At 34.1% G+C, this 17,663-nt stretch overlaps 1 protein-coding gene across 1 annotated transcript in view; it reads right to left on the reverse strand.

The window, feature by feature from the left end:
* The window catches only part of LOC138329710 (phosphatidylinositol 4-phosphate 3-kinase C2 domain-containing subunit beta-like), a 44,310-nt gene extending 29,941 nt beyond the window's left edge, over positions 1-14,369 (reverse strand). Inside the window, exons 1-11 of the mRNA XM_069276977.1 lie at positions 13,686-14,369; positions 8,777-10,181; positions 8,279-8,361; positions 7,501-7,649; positions 7,080-7,203; positions 6,716-6,827; positions 6,120-6,190; positions 5,169-5,238; positions 4,598-4,732; positions 3,366-3,442; positions 2,226-2,368 (exon numbers count right to left, since the gene is read on the reverse strand). Of these exons, the coding sequence (XP_069133078.1) occupies positions 2,226-2,368; positions 3,366-3,442; positions 4,598-4,732; positions 5,169-5,238; positions 6,120-6,190; positions 6,716-6,827; positions 7,080-7,203; positions 7,501-7,649; positions 8,279-8,361; positions 8,777-10,156 (2,344 nt within the window). The 5' untranslated portion in view covers positions 10,157-10,181; positions 13,686-14,369. The remainder of the gene's footprint in view (positions 1-2,225; positions 2,369-3,365; positions 3,443-4,597; positions 4,733-5,168; positions 5,239-6,119; positions 6,191-6,715; positions 6,828-7,079; positions 7,204-7,500; positions 7,650-8,278; positions 8,362-8,776; positions 10,182-13,685) is intronic.
* Between the last annotated feature and the right edge of the window lie 3,294 nt (positions 14,370-17,663).

A 17,663-nucleotide genomic window follows, 5' to 3' on the forward strand; every position in this document is an offset into this window, starting at 1 on the left:
GTGACAGTACATCTTAACTGGAGCACTAACAGTAATACTAACACACCTTGTACAGGCTGTACAGCTGCACCCAGTAAGTAATCAGTATGGAATGTGTGACAGTACATCTTAACTGGAGCACTAACAGTAATACTAACACACCTTGTACAGGCTGTACAGCTGCACCCAGTAAGTAATCAGTATGGATTGTGTGACAGTACATCTTAACTAGAGCACTAACAGTAATACTAACACACCTTGTATGTGTTGTACAGCTGCACCCAGTAAGTAATCAGTATGGAATGTGTGACAGTACATCTTAACTGGAGCACTAACAGTAATACTAACACACCTTGTACAGGCTGTACAGCTGCTCCCAGTAAGTAATCAGTATGGAATGTGTGACAGTACATCTTAACTGGAGCACTAACAGTAATACTAACACACCTTGTACAGGCTGTACAGCTGCACCCAGTAAGTAATCAGTATGGAATGTGTGACAGTACATCTTAACTGGAGCACTAACAGTAATACTAACACACCTTGTACAGGCTGTACAGCTGCTCCCAGTAAGTAATCAGTATGGAACGTGTGACAGTACATCTTAACTGGAGCACTAACAGTAATACTAACACACCTTGTATGTGTTGTACAGCTGTGCCCAGTAAGTAATCAGTATGGAATGTGTGACAGTACATCTTAACTGGAGCACTAACAGTAATACTAACACACCTTGTACAGGCTGTACAGCTGCACCCAGTAAGTAATCAGTATGGAATGTGTGACAGTACATCTTAACTGGAGCACTAACAGTAATACTAACACACCTTGTACAGGCTGTACAGCTGCACCCAGTAAGTAATCAGTATGGAATGTGTGACAGTACATCTTAACTGGAGCACTAACAGTAATACTAACACACCTTGTATGTGTTGTACAGCTGCGCCCAGTAAGTAATCAGTATGGAACGTGTGACAGTACATCTTAACTAGAACTAACATTAATACTAACACACCTTGTACAGGCTGTACAGCTGCTCCCAGTAAGTAATCAGTATGGAACGTGTGACAGTACATCTTAACTGGAGCACTAACAGTAATACTAACACACCTTGTACAGGCTGTACAGCTGCTCCCAGTAAGTAATCAGTATGGAACGTGTGACAGTACATCTTAACTGGAGCACTAACAGTAATACTAACACACCTTGTACAGGCTGTACAGCTGCTCCCAGTAAGTAATCAGTATGGAATGTGTGACAGTACATCTTAACTGGAGCACTAACAGTAATACTAACACACCTTGTACAGGCTGTACAGCTGCTCCCAGTAAGTAATCAGTATGGAACGTGTGACAGTACATCTTAACTGGTGCACTAACAGTAATACTAACACACCTTGTACAGGCTGTACAGCTGCTCCCAGTAAGTAATCAGTATGGAACGTGTGACAGTACATCTTATCTGGTGCACTAACAGTAATACTAACACACCTTGTATGTGTTGTACAGCTGCGCCCAGTAAGTAATCAGTATGGAACGTGTGACAGTACATCTTAACTGGTGCACTAACAGTTATACTAACACACCTTGTATGTGTTGTACAGCTGCTCCCAGTAAGTAATCAGTATGGAACGTGTGACAGTACATCTTAACTAGAACTAACATTAATACTAACACACCTTGTACAGGCTGTACAGCTGCTCCCAGTAAGTAATCAGTATGGAACGTGTGACAGTACATCTTAACTGGAGCACTAACAGTTATACTAACACACCTTGTATGTGTTGTACAGCTGCACCCAGTAAGTAATCAGTATGGAACGTGTGACAGTACATCTTAACTGGTGCACTAACAGTAATACTAACACACCTTGCACAGGCTGTACAGCTGCTCCCAGTAAGTAATCAGTATGGAACGTGTGACAGTACATCTTAACTGGTGCACTAACAGTAATACTAACACACCTTGTATGTGTTGTACAGCTGCGCCCAGTAAGTAATCAGTATGGAACGTGTGACAGTACATCTTAACTGGAGCACTAACAGTAATACTAACACACCTTGTACAGGCTGTACAGCTGCTCCCAGTAAGTAATCAGTATGGAACGTGTGACAGTACATCTTAACTGGAGCACTAACAGTTATACTAACACACCTTGTACAGGCTGTACAGCTGCTCCCAGTAAGTAATCAGTATGGAACGTGTGACAGTACATCTTAACTAGAACTAACATTAATACTAACACACCTTGTACAGGCTGTACAGCTGCTCCCAGTAAGTAATCAGTATGGAACGTGTGACAGTACATCTTAATTAGTTGTTTCACAGTCACAAGCAGCTGTTCCAGCACCTCCTCCAGCTCCTCTATCAATGAACATCGGACAGCCATGCTGTAAGATAGAGAACATTTAGACATAAAAAAACATCGGACAGCCATGCTGTAAGATAGAGAACATTTAGACATAAAAAAACATTGGACAGCCATGCTGTAAGATAGAGAACATTTAGACATAAAAAAAACATTGGACAGCCATGCTGTAAAATAGAAAACATTTAGACATAAAAAAACATCGGACAGCCATGCTGTAAGATAGAGAACATTTAGACATAAAAAAACATTGGACAGCCATGCTGTAAGATAGAGAACATTTAGACATAAAAAAACATTGGACAGCCATGCTGTAAGATAGAGAACATTTAGACATAAAAAAACATCGGACAGCCATGCTGTAAAATAGAAAACAATTAGACTTCAAACTAATCTTCATCATTATGTAGTCATCTGTTTAAATAAAATGTAAGCATGACAAACTAATTACTTCCAGAAATACTCCCTCGATCAGTATATATATATATAGCCTTTCCGAAGTCAACAAAATTAACTTGGATGAATTTTTTTAAGATTTTCAAAATGTAATGAGACCTTTAAATTGGGTCTGAACAAATATTGATCAAACTAAAGAATTTTATACCCAAAAAGATAATTTCCAACAATATCATTCAACTCCATTTATTTAAATTAAATTCTTATTCGAAAATATTCTCCAGTGCCTAGTTTTACGAACATTCCTTCATTTTAATGAATTCCTTAACTTAAAATTCCCCATTAGATTTGCATTACTTAATTTAATAAAAAAAAGGGGGAAAATCTTAATCTAAGGAGCCTTCCTTAAAACCTGTAATGCTTAATTTCCTATGGAGAATTTTAAGTTTAGGGATTCTTGAATGTTATGGAATGTTTGACTCATACAGATTTCAGTTATTTAGATCAGATCTTGATACAGATGTTTCTAGAAATATCTGAATACCATCAACAGTGATCTGAGTCAGTATATTGATCTATAGATACAAATGTTTCATAAGTTTATAGTCTGGTGTCATACTTACTTGATAGCCACCTGCGTATCCTGGTCTTGTCCCTTCATCTTAACTTCATTGTCATAGTTCTGTAAGCTTTCCTGGCTCTGTAACAAACAAGATACAAGAATTTTAAAAGCAATTAAAAATCCAATAAATTTTGAATTTGAATAGAACAAGAGGCAACTTAAATCATGGCCCTTAAAACAAGAGATCCCAGAGGGATATTGGCGCCAACCCAAGAATGATCTACGTCTGACAATGGAAAGAGAGATCTTTTCTCTGCTTTTCAAACTTACTACATATTACTACATATGAAATTTGAGAAAGATCCTTTGAGTACTTTCTGAGATACATAACAGTAACAAACTCAATTATCAAAATTCAAGATGGTTACCTGTTGGCCATCTTGTTGACCGATTGGTCCGAAAATACAATATGCACAAAGGTCCTCGGGGAACCTATACATATAAAATTTGAGACAGATCAATTCAGTACTTTTTGAGAAATAGCAGTAACTAACTTTCATTATCAAAACTCAAGATTGCGGCCTGTCGGCTATCTTGTTGACCGATTGACCCCAAAATGCATTATGCACAACTAGACCCATAGGGCAACCTGCATATGAAATTTGAGGCAGATCCCTTTAGTACTTTCTGAGAAATAGCGGTAATAAACTTCTATTATCAAAATCCACGATAATGGCCTGTCCGCCATCTTGTTGATCGATCGGTCCCAAAATGCAGTATGCACAAATATGGCTCTAGGGGAACCTATATGTGAAATTTTAGAGAGATCTCTTCTGTACTTTCTGAGAAAAAGTGGTAAAATCTTTAACTATCAAAATGTAAGATAGCTGCCTGGCAGCCATGACTGGTCCCAAAATGCAATATACACAACTACGGCCCTATGGGGAAACTATATGTATACATATGAAATTGGAGAAAGATCCCTTCAGCCCTTTCTGAGAAATAGCGGTAACAAGAAATGTTAACAGACGAAATGTTAACGGACGGAAGGATGGACCGTGGACCAAAAGTGATTTGAACAGCCCACCATCTGATGATGGTGGGTTAATAAGATTAATTGTCCTGAAAATTATTATATAGTGCCTTAGTTTGAAGTTAAAAATAATGTCTAATTAATCTCTCATTAATATGATGTTTGATGACTTATATAATGAACAATCACTTCCCTGATTTGGAAGTCATTAATAGGCAGTAGATTTAATTTTGGGTCACAGATGTTTCCAGTATACATACCACAAATTGCTGAACGATGCCCTCAGCCCGATGTAAAGTTTTGGTGATATCAATGGTTTCTATCTTTGCCAGGGTCATACAGATAGCTTTAACAGATTGTTGTAGACTTCGGAATCGTATTTCATTGGTCTCGTTCTGGAAAAAAAGCATCAAATTCTTCATATTATTATTTCTCATTTACTGTCATTCAATGTTCTAAAAAAATATAAAATGAAGAGTGAGTTCATTAAAATATTGTCAAAGTTATGTTTTAAAAACAGTAAATATGTATATTTGTCCTACACAAAAATTATGATACATCGATATTACAATTTGTCAGTATAATTAAAGTGATTGCTTATTACAATATCTTTTGCTTATTGTGCACAATCTAAGTGCTTATTAATCAATTTTAACACAGTCAGTTTAATAAGTTTGCACTCATGTCCACTAGCTAACTTGACATATCTAAAATGAAGCAGTTCTCTTTGTGCAATCATTAATAAGTGGCATATCAAAAGAGCTAAAACCATCAAAATGAATATAAAATGGCCTGTCACTGTACCAAGTTATGATAAAGGGTTTCATTCACCTTCAGAATATGGTCCCTTAGCGTTTCCACTTGTCTGTAGAATATGTTTATCAGAATCTCCAACTGTTCCCTGTGAAACAATAAGAATTTAGAAATTAATTCAATTTCAAATAATTAGGTGTGAGTTTTACCTTTTAAGAGGCTATCATGTATGTCAGTACATGTACATTATTGTACATATATATACTGTAATCTGGAAGTAAAATATCAATCAAATACTGTTTGAAATTTTTTAATTTATAGTACAATGTATTATATAAACTGAGGATAAAAATTGAAAGGATACAGCTATAACAAGCCATGTTTTGCATATTAACAGTCCATAATGTTAAATACCAGTATATAATTGATCTTTAATTGCTCTAAGTTTATAGAATAACAGGCAGACACATCTGTACATGCATTGTACACAGATTTGTGACAACTGTACTGAATGGTACAGCACCAATTCATGGAAGGTATTTCAAAATTGGTTGCACTCAAAGAAGAGATACGTTTTAAATCAAAATTATATTAATAACTTTCTTTCTTCTTAAAAATATGATAAATATATCAGGTTTTATCAGTTAAACGTTTCATTAAAAACCAGGGTAATCTAAGGATGTGCCATGTCGGGGCATCTTAACCACTCGGCCACCGCAGCCCCATGATCTATATAAAAAATGCCTAAACAGTTTTAAAATAATGTTATCAGATATTTTCTGTCTTAAATCATTTTCTACAAATAGAATATTTCATGATAAATGAAAAAAATTAAGATCCCATGTTTTAAGTAATTAAAATGTATGTGACGTCCAGAAACTAACCACTTGTACCAGCTGAGTACGGTTTGTAAGTGTTTCATTCCAGACACAGTAGATTTGTACTAGTCAAATAAATCTGATAATAAAATTCACAGAACCGATGAAAATAAAGATCTGTGCACTTCAAGGCATTGGGACCTTTTAATACCTTGTAACAACAGCTACATCTGTTTTGATGTAATCCTTGGGGAACACTAGATTCTGGGCGTCATCGTCCACCTTAAATCAGACAGTACCGTGGTATATAAAAGACAAAATATTATAAAAGACGAAATATTTAATTGAAAAGCTATTATATCATTAATATGTAAATTATACATATATGTCCATTTTCCAATTGACAATGACTAAAATGCAGTTGGCTACTTTTATACCATTATGCGCACAACATTTATTGTGTTTCAAGCTATAATGACAGCTTTGATTACTTTTGCTTTACTTTTCCATTTTGGTTTCACTAATCAATGATGAAGTTAAAAGTTTAAAATACATTTTTTGGTTTCACTAATCAATGATGAAGTTAAAAGTTCAAAATACAAAATGTAACAAATTTAATAAGTTATTCACAATATGTAAAACTGATTTTTTTAAAGATTGTTTGATAATGATTATTCTAGAGATATCATGTGAACTTTTTGTCCACCTTTCTCCAGTTGCACTATACATGAGTAAACCAAAATTTACCTACTAGTACTGCATAAATGTCCATTACTTATGAAATATGTTTAGTTAATAAATACTTACCGTTCTGAGGAATGGCAGTTGAACATCTTGTCTTCGCATAAGTGTAAATCGTATGTCTTTATCATGTTTCAAACACTCGTGGACATATTCATATTTTGACAATGCTTGGTCACTGTAAAAATACAAAGAAGTTTTAAGAAGGTGCTATTAACATCATTACCAATTTGTCAAAATCAAAATTATTTCCCTCTCTAACTTAAGTTTTCAAGTTTTACGGAGGAAGTAAAAGTATATATGACACTTACTTCGAGTAGATATTCAGATCTTTCTGTAACTGATGTTTTACGGAGGAAGTAAAAGTATATATGACACTTACTTGTAACTGATGTTTTATGGAGGTAGTAAAAGTATATATGACACTCACTTAAGTAGATATTCAGATCTTTCTGTAACTTTAAGGATGAAATCTTTGGATGAGAAACTCTGTGACACATCTGTTAGGTGGTTGTATAGTACATTACAGACAATGTGTTCTACCAGGGAATGAACTGTGAAACAGAAGTATCATACATAGAAGATATTGCATCAATCAACTTTTATTGATTACATTGAATTGACCTACATAGAAGAAGGCAAATATTTTCCCAATTAAAAAGGTACAGGCCCCTGAAATTATTGAGTAAGAAAATCACTGGATGAACTTGCTCAGTGTAGTTTTAGTCAGTCTGAGAGAACCTCAAGATTTTTTTTTTTTTTTGAGTGAAAAACAAAGAATTCAAAAAGAAGTCCCCTAACTTTGTTATTGGAATTTCACATGATAATGTGTTCATCACTGCCTCACTTACCATCACATGTAAACAGGATAGGATCTGTAACGAAATCAGAGTCAATGACGATTTTTACAGAGAGTGCGGGTTGCTGTTTGTCACACAGCGGACTGACAACAAACCCTAGATTGCAGTCCTCAGTTGTGGATTTGTACTGGGATTTCAAGCTGAAATAATTTAAAGAAGATTTCAAAATCATTCAAGATCAACAAATCAGAACGGTACAATATATAATTAACTTTGTTTATATTTTACTTTCATGAAATTTCAGGAAGTATATTATTTGGGCCAAAGTTACATTTTTTGCAGTTAGAACGAGATGAAAACGAAATTGGAAAAATGAACAAAGTGAAAGACTGAAAGAATCACAGACTGTGTACAGACAGATGGACAGACAGATAAAAAGAAATGAGCAAAGATAGACAGAAAGACCAACAAACAGACAGACAAAGAGAGATTGAGCAAAGATGGATATAAAGATAAACATGTAGACAGTGACAGTCAGAAAGACGATCATATACAATGTACCCAATCCAATAACCCATATTTACCAGGTGAAAGTAAGAATAATAATTAATGTAAGTGACAGTCAGAAAGACGATCATATACAATGTACCCAATTCAATAACCCATATTTACCAGGTGAAAGTAAGAATAATAATTAATGTAAGGGTATAAGACAATATTTATGATTTCTTAATTTGGTTACATACCCTTGATACAGTTAGGGAAAACTGCGAGGTTTAAATTCAAAAATTGTTCTATTTGTTTATTAAACAGAAATATATATACTTACTCAGCTACCATCTGACAAAATGCATGCGACTCGTCATCAACAAAAAGGCGCTTCCGTAAACTTTCATAAGACTTTGTTGAAGCCTGCAAAATTAAGCAAAATATATGGATTTAACATATACCTGGTATATCTACAAATCTATATGATAAATTGAATTCTTACAATAATTAGATACAATGTTATATCATTTCATCAGACATCATGAAGCCCTGACTTTGTATTTAAGCCTCGATACTGTATGAGTTTCTCATTAGTGTGTCACTAATTATATAATAGAGGAAGATATATATAATGAACAAAGTCATTGACATTTTAAACTCAAGTATTAATTGAATTATATTTAAGGTTTAACAGTAGAGGTATTTAACTTTAGATAGAGATTTTTGTCTGAAGACATGCAAGATGCTAAATTGAAGACCAGGCTTTTAATATTTAGTTGGAATACAATTAATTATGATGAGAAGACTTATAAATGAAAGTGAAGAGGCGAGATAATACCTTTATAGGGGGTGGGCGAGGGGGAGGTTCAACTTCATTCACTTTTTCATTTTGAGTTGCGGTATACTGTAAGAATTTCTCCAGATCCTCCTCGACCATTTGTGTTGATTCTCTAGCTGCATTAAGCTCCTGTGTTGGATACAGAGATCCGCCACTTCCACGTTGCCCTGTGCCTACCTGATCCACAGGGGGCTGAGTGGACGCAGTAGCCCCTTCCTTAAGACTTATATCCCCTATCAAATAGGAGGGAACTTGATCCGGAGAGGAAATGGATTCCCTTCGTGTCCTTTCATATAACGGATCAAATAAATCCAGTGATAAGTATTCTTTTTCCTCGGAGGGAGAAAACTCCATCAAGTCATTAGATTTATCAGAACTGGCTTTTTCTGCAGCAAGGTCTCTCTCCCACTGAGACATATTGCTGTCTAATTCAAAAAGATTTTGTAGCTGATTTGTATTTGTAGATTTTTGACTCATATTGACAGAATTTCCATGAGCACCAGACGATGGAGGTAGTGTTACAGTGTTGAAGTCGGTATCAGAAAATGCTGAAAGGGATCGCTGAACTGGCTGCTGGGATGGCACAGCAGGAAAGTGACTAGAACTTGGAGCAAAAGCTCCAAATTGGGTAGTGGATGTTGCAAAGTTATTTTGGTTAAATGCTTGTTGGGGGAAAGGTCCAGTGGGCCAAACAGATGCTGGCTGCACATTAGGAACATAGCTTTGTCCTGAAGCATCCATGGTTGAAGGAGCAAATGGTTTCCAGGGGTCGTTATTAAACAAATTGGCATTCCATCCATATTGCATCCCCATACCACCCAACGCTGGTGGGTAGCTTTCTGATTTTGGTAAATAGGATTTATCTGAAGGGTCACGAAAATCATTTCTAAATTTCTGATAATTTTTCTTTGAATTGTCATTGTCTGTTGTAAGTGATGGATTAGGCTGACTCACAACTTCACTTGTTACCAAATTATTACCAGAAAAGTCAATGCCAGCCAAGTCTGAACTAAAAACATTAGCTGGGGATTGATTTCGTCGTAGCGTATTATCTGGTGAAAGAGATATCAAGGAATTTTGCTCCTTTCTAGCTTCAGCTAACTGTATGTTATTTGGTTTTTCTGAAAAATTGTCAAAACTCCCAAATGCCTGTGCTGACGAAGATCTGGTGTCACCCATGGAACTGGATGGTAAACCTGCACCAGATGAAAATCTTCCCTGACTGTTGTCTGCAGCAGCTTGGCCCCAAGCCTCAGGCATGGTCCACCCCACAGGAGGGGGTTGAGATTTCTGTATTGACCGTTGTCTGGGGGGAAGAGGGGGAGGTTTCTCCAACATGGGGAAAGTGTTGGTAGTCATTTTACCACTGCTGTCACTCATAGCTTCATTGGTAAGACTATGTTGTCTGAAAGAGATAAAAAAAAAAGTTTACAGAAAAAAAATTATAAGTATAAATAATATACAATGATCATGACTGATCATTTTCATGAATGCATGGGTGCAATCTATTTAAAATATGGATTTTCCCTACACACTACATGTATATTACACTTCACAGGGGTTATATAATATCAGGCGGAACCAGGTACTTTTTGTTTGTTTAACCTAGCTTGCTACATGTATAGTGGTACCACCTGATTTGGGCTAAATTACATTGGATAGCATACAGATAGTATAGAAAAGTACCCCCTGAAATAGCAATTGTACCGCCTCTCCTGAAAGATAATGAAACTCCTGACTTTATAATGAGGTGTAACGTGAAAGATATGTATTTTAATCAGATTCTCTAAACAAAGTACATCTAAAATGTTCAATGCTACAGATGTTCCTCACCTTGTTAAATTTACATGTTTCATGAACGATATCATATGCAATATCACTCAGGTTTCATTATCTTTCAGGAGAGGCGGTATTGGAAAAAAATACCAGGTACTGTCTGATATTGAAACCCCTGCAGTAATGACTTAATAATATACATGTACAGTAAAACCTGTCATCTAAAGACCATCCAAGGAAAAAGAAACATATTTTTTTCCTATTAATTCTTTCTTTATCTGCACACCTTGACTATGAAGATTATTTGGAATGTGTGGCGGACACAGATTTTTTAACTTATGTCAAATGATCATCTACAGTTGAGTATAAGCTAACCTTTACCTTGTGCACTTGCAGTGCACTACATTTAAACTAGTAGTGCACTACACCCAGATAGGTGATCAACACTGAACCCCCCCTATACATGTAATGGGCAGCATACCCAAGGCTACCAGTGATTCTCACCTGTGGTGCCTGGTATAGCTGTATATATACATGTACTCTAGAATCTAGATTATATTTGAACTCACAAAAAGATCTACTATTGCTGAGGACAATATATACATCATGTACACTGTACCAGCAAGAATGTTGAGAATTAATCTTAATTAGCTATACTTACTTTTCAAGTATAAATTATATACATCTTTGAGAAAGTTAACAAAAATAAATTAATGAATTAAATAAATAAGTCCATATTTTCAAACTTTTCTTTTTGTTCATGAAGTTTTATCACCAGTCTCACTGGTAACTCTAGATCAGAAAACACCTTAGCAAAAGTTGCTTAAACCTTTCTTTTTTCTTTAGCAAAAAAGAAATGATTTTAGCAGAACACATCTAGTGCCCGACAAAGTCACCATTTTGTCCTTTGAAAATTACTGAAAATAAGAGTGATATCTACAATAGTGTATGGGGCAAAATTTGCAATGCTTTTACATTGCTGAAAGTAAATTAAGAAAATAATAAAACTACATGATATTTTCAAAAATTATTCCCTATAGTAACACTTGTAAAGACAAGTGTTTATAGGCACTTAAATTCCATCTTATATCATATGGATTGGATAGCTCAGGTATTTAGAATGAACTAAAAAAATGAAATTACAAATATATTTTCTTTCTTCAGTAATAAAAATGGCTTAGCAAAAAAATGCTAAAATGATTACTTAGCAATTAGTGTCTACCATTAGCAAAATGCCCAAAATGCTATCCATAGAGTGAGCACAGAGTCTGATTTCATTAATGTAGCTTTAATTAATATATTTACTTAGCAAATTATTTGAAACAACATCATTCATTTATGTTTGCAGTCTTTACAATGTTATTTTAAACATATAAACATCTTCAAACTTTGTTTGATACTTTCTATTGTAAACTTGAACAATAATTCAAATTTCATTGTATAACTAAAACAAATCCTATAAACATTTTTAAAGCAGGACAGCTTTATCAATTGAAATTATTGTCATATGGTCTCATTCAAAAAATTACATTTCAATATTCATATGTTTGGAAAGCACATACTGTATATGTATGTAGGGACTTATTATAAATTAAATACATATCATTCACTAAACCCCTCTCCATCTCTCCATAGGGAAGGGCGCTTAAAGGGACATGGGCGCTTATTGGGTTGAACACAGTACTTTTATTATTTGAAATAAAACCAGTTGAGGTCAAGTAGACTTGTAGACTTTACTGCACTAATTAGGTTATACAGGTACAGAGGCTGTCACAGCTAGCATGCTATCAGTTGAATTGAATGCTTTACTTGGCCCCCCTGGGGTTAAATCAAACAGCTGCAGATGTACCTTACCTGTGACGCCTGACTGATCATCATCTCAGGTGAGGTGTTACATTAGGTGGTGGGATCAATGGGGAAAGAGGGAAAAAAAGGGCCCTAGGCCTAGTGGCCATGACGGCAGACCTGTGTGCCTTGAGTTTACAGTACATATGTCATTTATGCAGGTATATCTGTATTCCCATATCAGTGTGTGACAAACTTTTGTACCAATTTCTGGTAAATTAGCTATATCCAATTACATGTGCATACATGTACATCTATATACATACATGCAATAATGGTATGAAGTGTAAAATCTTAATTAACTGTTTGAACATAAAACATTTAATTAATCTTTATGAGATAAAAATATTGTACTTTATGTTAAAATTTATTTACACTAAAACAATCTATGATTATAATGTCTCTTGACAACATAAATTATATATGACGTATGACACTCCACATTCAATGTACGTACGTCATCACTTAAATTAACTTCTGATAATTTATGTCACAAAAACTGATAATACAATAAAGAAATGAAAGTTAAATATATACCAATAAAAATAAATGAAAGTTAAATGTATACCAATAAAAATATTTCAAATAATATGATGCTGTACATGTAGAACTATAAAATGGTCATCAACATTTATTTTTAAAGCTTATAACTTAGTTTGTTCAATATTATGATGATAAATGCTAATCAAATTTATTAAGATTAAATCATTCAATTTTATAACAGCAAGAATTTATAGGTGACTTATAAATTCTTGATTAACATAGAGTAACTACATTTGTATATCAATTACTACACATTTGTGTGTGGGTGATATCAAGTTATAACTGATCTACCAGTCCACTCCTAGATTACACTTATAAATCTTCACTAAACGAATGAAAATAATATCAGACAAATTTGATACAAGACTAAAAAATAACTGTTGCTGAACAGGTGAGACAATATGATTATCTTATGTCTAAGTTATCTTTCGAAACGGGATATGAATGAAGTACATTTTGTATATCGTAATATAATTTATCAAATCATACATGTACAGTTACATAAAACGGGAGCTAGACCATATTATCCTATAAACATGCGATCGACGCATATATACAGTGTAGGCTACATATACACACTATTTCTAAACGTCATTCACTCTGACATTATGAAATATCCAACAGTTGTACCAGTAGGCCTAACATTAACACACAACAGTTGTCTTTGTGTCAGTATGTGTGTCAGCATTTTTAACAAAACAGTAACACAAAATGATATTTGGAAACTCGTCCGCATTAATCTTACCATAACAGTTATGAAGACATAAAGTCATTAAGTTGATACGTGAGCCATAAACAACGTGTTTATCGTGAACTGTCAACAAGACATTGCTGTACACTGCCCACTTCCGCTATAGGACCACCATTGTTAATAAGGTAAGTATAGTCGATAATTATTTATATACTTTAGGCTCATCAGTTCTATTTCTTCATCACATTTGCAACAGAAAGCAATGTCTATTTCAATTAAAGATATTATAGTATTGCTGTCTTAATCAAAAGGAAAACAAACATGCATTCATATTATTTTCCCTAAGATAATTTATCGACTAGTTTGTAGAAGGGAGACAACTGTTACTTCAAATGGAGCAGTTCCCCGAATATGTGTTCAACGGGAAATCCGTTTCACAACCACTTTAAATTTTCCATTTAATGGAAATCAAAACGCTTAACCGGTTTGCGTTTTATCTTGCTGTAAGCATTGTTGTATAAAACATTTAATAGATATAAGTTACATGTGCAATGTAAGCGTAGCGCCTATTAATTTGCCGAAAATATAATCCGCAAAAATGAATGTATTTGCAGCAACAGAAGTTAAATATGTTTGAACGATACTCATCATGACAATGATTGGTGTTTAATCATGTATATATATATATCCAATTAACACAAAAATGATATAAAATAATTTATTTTTACTTTTGGTGCATGTGCAATCAGCACTTCATTACAACGGGGTTTTTTTTTCAGGAACAATATAGGACACAATTAATTATTTTAATATAGTTATCTTCAAGTAAAATTAGTAGCTCAAACTTTTCAATGGTGATAATGGTGTAAAGGAAGAAACTATAGTAACTGAAGAAAAAATATTTACTCGTCTGCTTCTATTTTTTTTTTTTTTTTGAGAAAAAAATGCCATTTGTAAGCGGTGGAGGCCCGTGCACGTACAAATGTATACTTGCGGCGTACCTTTACGAAACAAAAAATTAAAGTTTATTAAAAACAACAATAATATACCAACATGTATATCAATTGTCTAAGAGGAAGCAATAACACCAACCAAATGCAAGATTCCACGCGTAAACTATGTTAACAGTGAAGAGTTATTTCGCTGTTTTGCCGTCTGGCGCAGTGATAATCAACCGACGCGCGTAAGTAGGACGACGGTGGGAAACATAAAACGACCCGCGATATGAAAATTAGCATTCAATTAAATGGGTAAGAATGTGATGGTAAGTGTAGTATTAACGGTAAGTTAATAACTTCTGTGACTCTACATTTTACATTCCCATTTTAAAAATAAAAGCCGTTTCGGAAAGGCAGTGGTCCTTTAAAGGGCCACTACCTTTCCGAAACGGCTTTTAATTTTTAAAATAGGAATGTAAAACGAGATCAATAATTTTGTAGAGTCGCAGAAGTTATTAACTATACGTTTACTAGCACACTTATCATCACCTTCAGAACTGTTTAATTAGAATAAATAAAATGTTAATTTTCATAACGCGGGTCGTTTTATGTTTCCCGCCGTCGTCCTAAATGCCGCGCGGTAGTTGACTATCACTGCGCCAGACGGCAAAACAGCGAAATGAATCTCCACTGTTATCGTACATTAGACTGGAAATCTTGCATATGTTTGGTGTTGTAACCTCATCTTAAGCCATCGATATCTATTTTATTTTCTTATTTATGTTTTTAAGAAACCTATAAATTTTGCTCCGGAAAGGTAGTGGTCCTTTAACGTTGTAAATACATGTATCTAGTTACCAATATAAATGTTATGATTGGTGTGATCAGAAACATATGTTAGGTGATTTTGTTTGAATAGAAGAAAATGTGTAGAAAACTCTTAAGAATTTAGATTTCCTGTATAGTAAATCAAATTTGCGTCCCGAAAAAATCCATAGCACTATGCTCCACAGTATATATGGAATGAAGTACATATGTAGCCAATGTACATGAACTGATTTCGCATCCATCGGAAGCCAAAGAATAAAAAAAAAAAATTTCAGTGTTAATTAATTAGACATACATGCATTTGCACGAGCAAACACCAATTATTGTTCAAATGACGGGTATTGTTTATGTTCTGTCGGCGGTACTGATAACATATATATGTACCTCTGTTTGTGTTAGTTTATAATTATAATTACATTATGTATATGTAAAAGTAACACTTGAAAATATCGGAAACATGTACATGGTAATTAAGCTTTCTGAAAATTATATATAATTATAAATGATATACGTTTAAGGTCTACCAATATCTGGAGGAACTAATCTATTTTTTATTTTAATAAGGACGTACACGTGTAGATACATTTATGTATAGATGAATCCTTGATTTAAAGTAATTTGCAGGATAGGGGAAGGGGGTTACCTGGGTTCGACAAAGAATCGACAGGGATTATGATAGAGTATTGACTGTACATTATATTTCATTGAAAATATGAACGTAGGCTGACAGTGAACATTGTATATAGATTAATGATAAATGTATAATGATTTGTACATGCATCACGTCGATTCTTTTCCCTCTCGATACAGTTTATGATACTGTACATATAAACAAAGGTTTTGTGTTAACTTTCCATGCATCATATATACAATCTTTTAAAGTATATATATATAATAAGAAAAATATATCATATGTCATCATTGTAACACATCAAACTATTATCACAACGGAATTTCCGGTAGTTGTAATATTTTCCTTGTCGCGGTATAAAATCCAAAGACGTTGATTAGTTGTTCAAATACGAATTTATTAAATCACTTTTCTATGAGTCGGAAGGCGATTTCCGGAGTGTCCGAAAATCGACCCGTAGAGACCGAGCTCTAGATCCTAACTGATGACAAAATATGAGACATGGAATTAAATGTACAATTGATACAATGGGTGACACCTGGCATGTATATGACTCTATTAAGGCTGGTCGGTACTCGGACAGGTGAGATAATTAGCTTATCTATTGTCTGAGTCGTAAGTGTCATAGTACTAGCATTATACTGCTCTTTCGTAGATTTCAAAAAAGCTTTCGACTCTGTTTGGAGAATAGGATTATGGAAAAAGGTTCAAAAAAGTAACATAACCGGGAAAATTTTAAAAGTCATAATCACCTTATATGCAATCACGAAAGCGTGTGTCAAGAAAGGGAATGAACTGTCAGGATTATTTGATTGTAATAGATTGTAATATTTGTCTAAAACAAGGGGGAAATTTGTCACCGTTTTTATTTGCAATTCATCTAAATGATTTAGAAGACTTTTTTGATGAAAATGACGTCAGTTGCCTCCAAACTATGAAAAGCTTGAGTGATGATGTTGGATTGTTTATTAAGATGTTTCTTATCCTTTATGCTGATGACACTGTTATTATTTCCGAATCAGCAGAAGGACTACAGTATTTATTGAATATGTTTGAAATATACTGTAATGAGTGGAAACTTACGGTTAATACGCAAAAAACTAAAGTTGTTATATTCTCAAAACGGAAGTGTCAAACACGTTTGCGTTTTTTATTTTGCAACGAAGAATTAGAAATATTGGAATCTTTTGCATACTTAGGCATTTTATTTAACTATAATGGTACATTTGCTAAAGCAAAAAGTAAATTAGCGGAACAGGCGAAAAAAGCTTTATTTGCTGTTTACAAAAAAAAAATAGAAATATTTCTCTGCCAGTTGATTTACAACTGAAGATTTTTGACATTCTGGTACAACCTATTCTTTTATATTCTGTTGAAGTATGGGGTTTTGAGAATATTACTTACTATTATTGAAAAAATTCACTTGCAATTCTGTAAACGTATCTTAGGTTTGAGACGTAGTACACCCAACTTTATGGTCTATGGTGAATTGGGTAGATATCCGTTGAGTATTGAAGTGAAATGTAGAATGGCCATGTTTTGGTATAATTTAATTTCCACTGATAAATTGTCAAGCAAAATATATAAACTAATGTACCAATTGCATGTAAATGGAAACATAAGTTTTAAATGGAT

The sequence above is a fragment of the Argopecten irradians genome, chromosome 8, assembly GCF_041381155.1.
Source record: "Argopecten irradians isolate NY chromosome 8, Ai_NY, whole genome shotgun sequence".
NCBI classification, from domain to species: domain Eukaryota; kingdom Metazoa; phylum Mollusca; class Bivalvia; order Pectinida; family Pectinidae; genus Argopecten; species Argopecten irradians.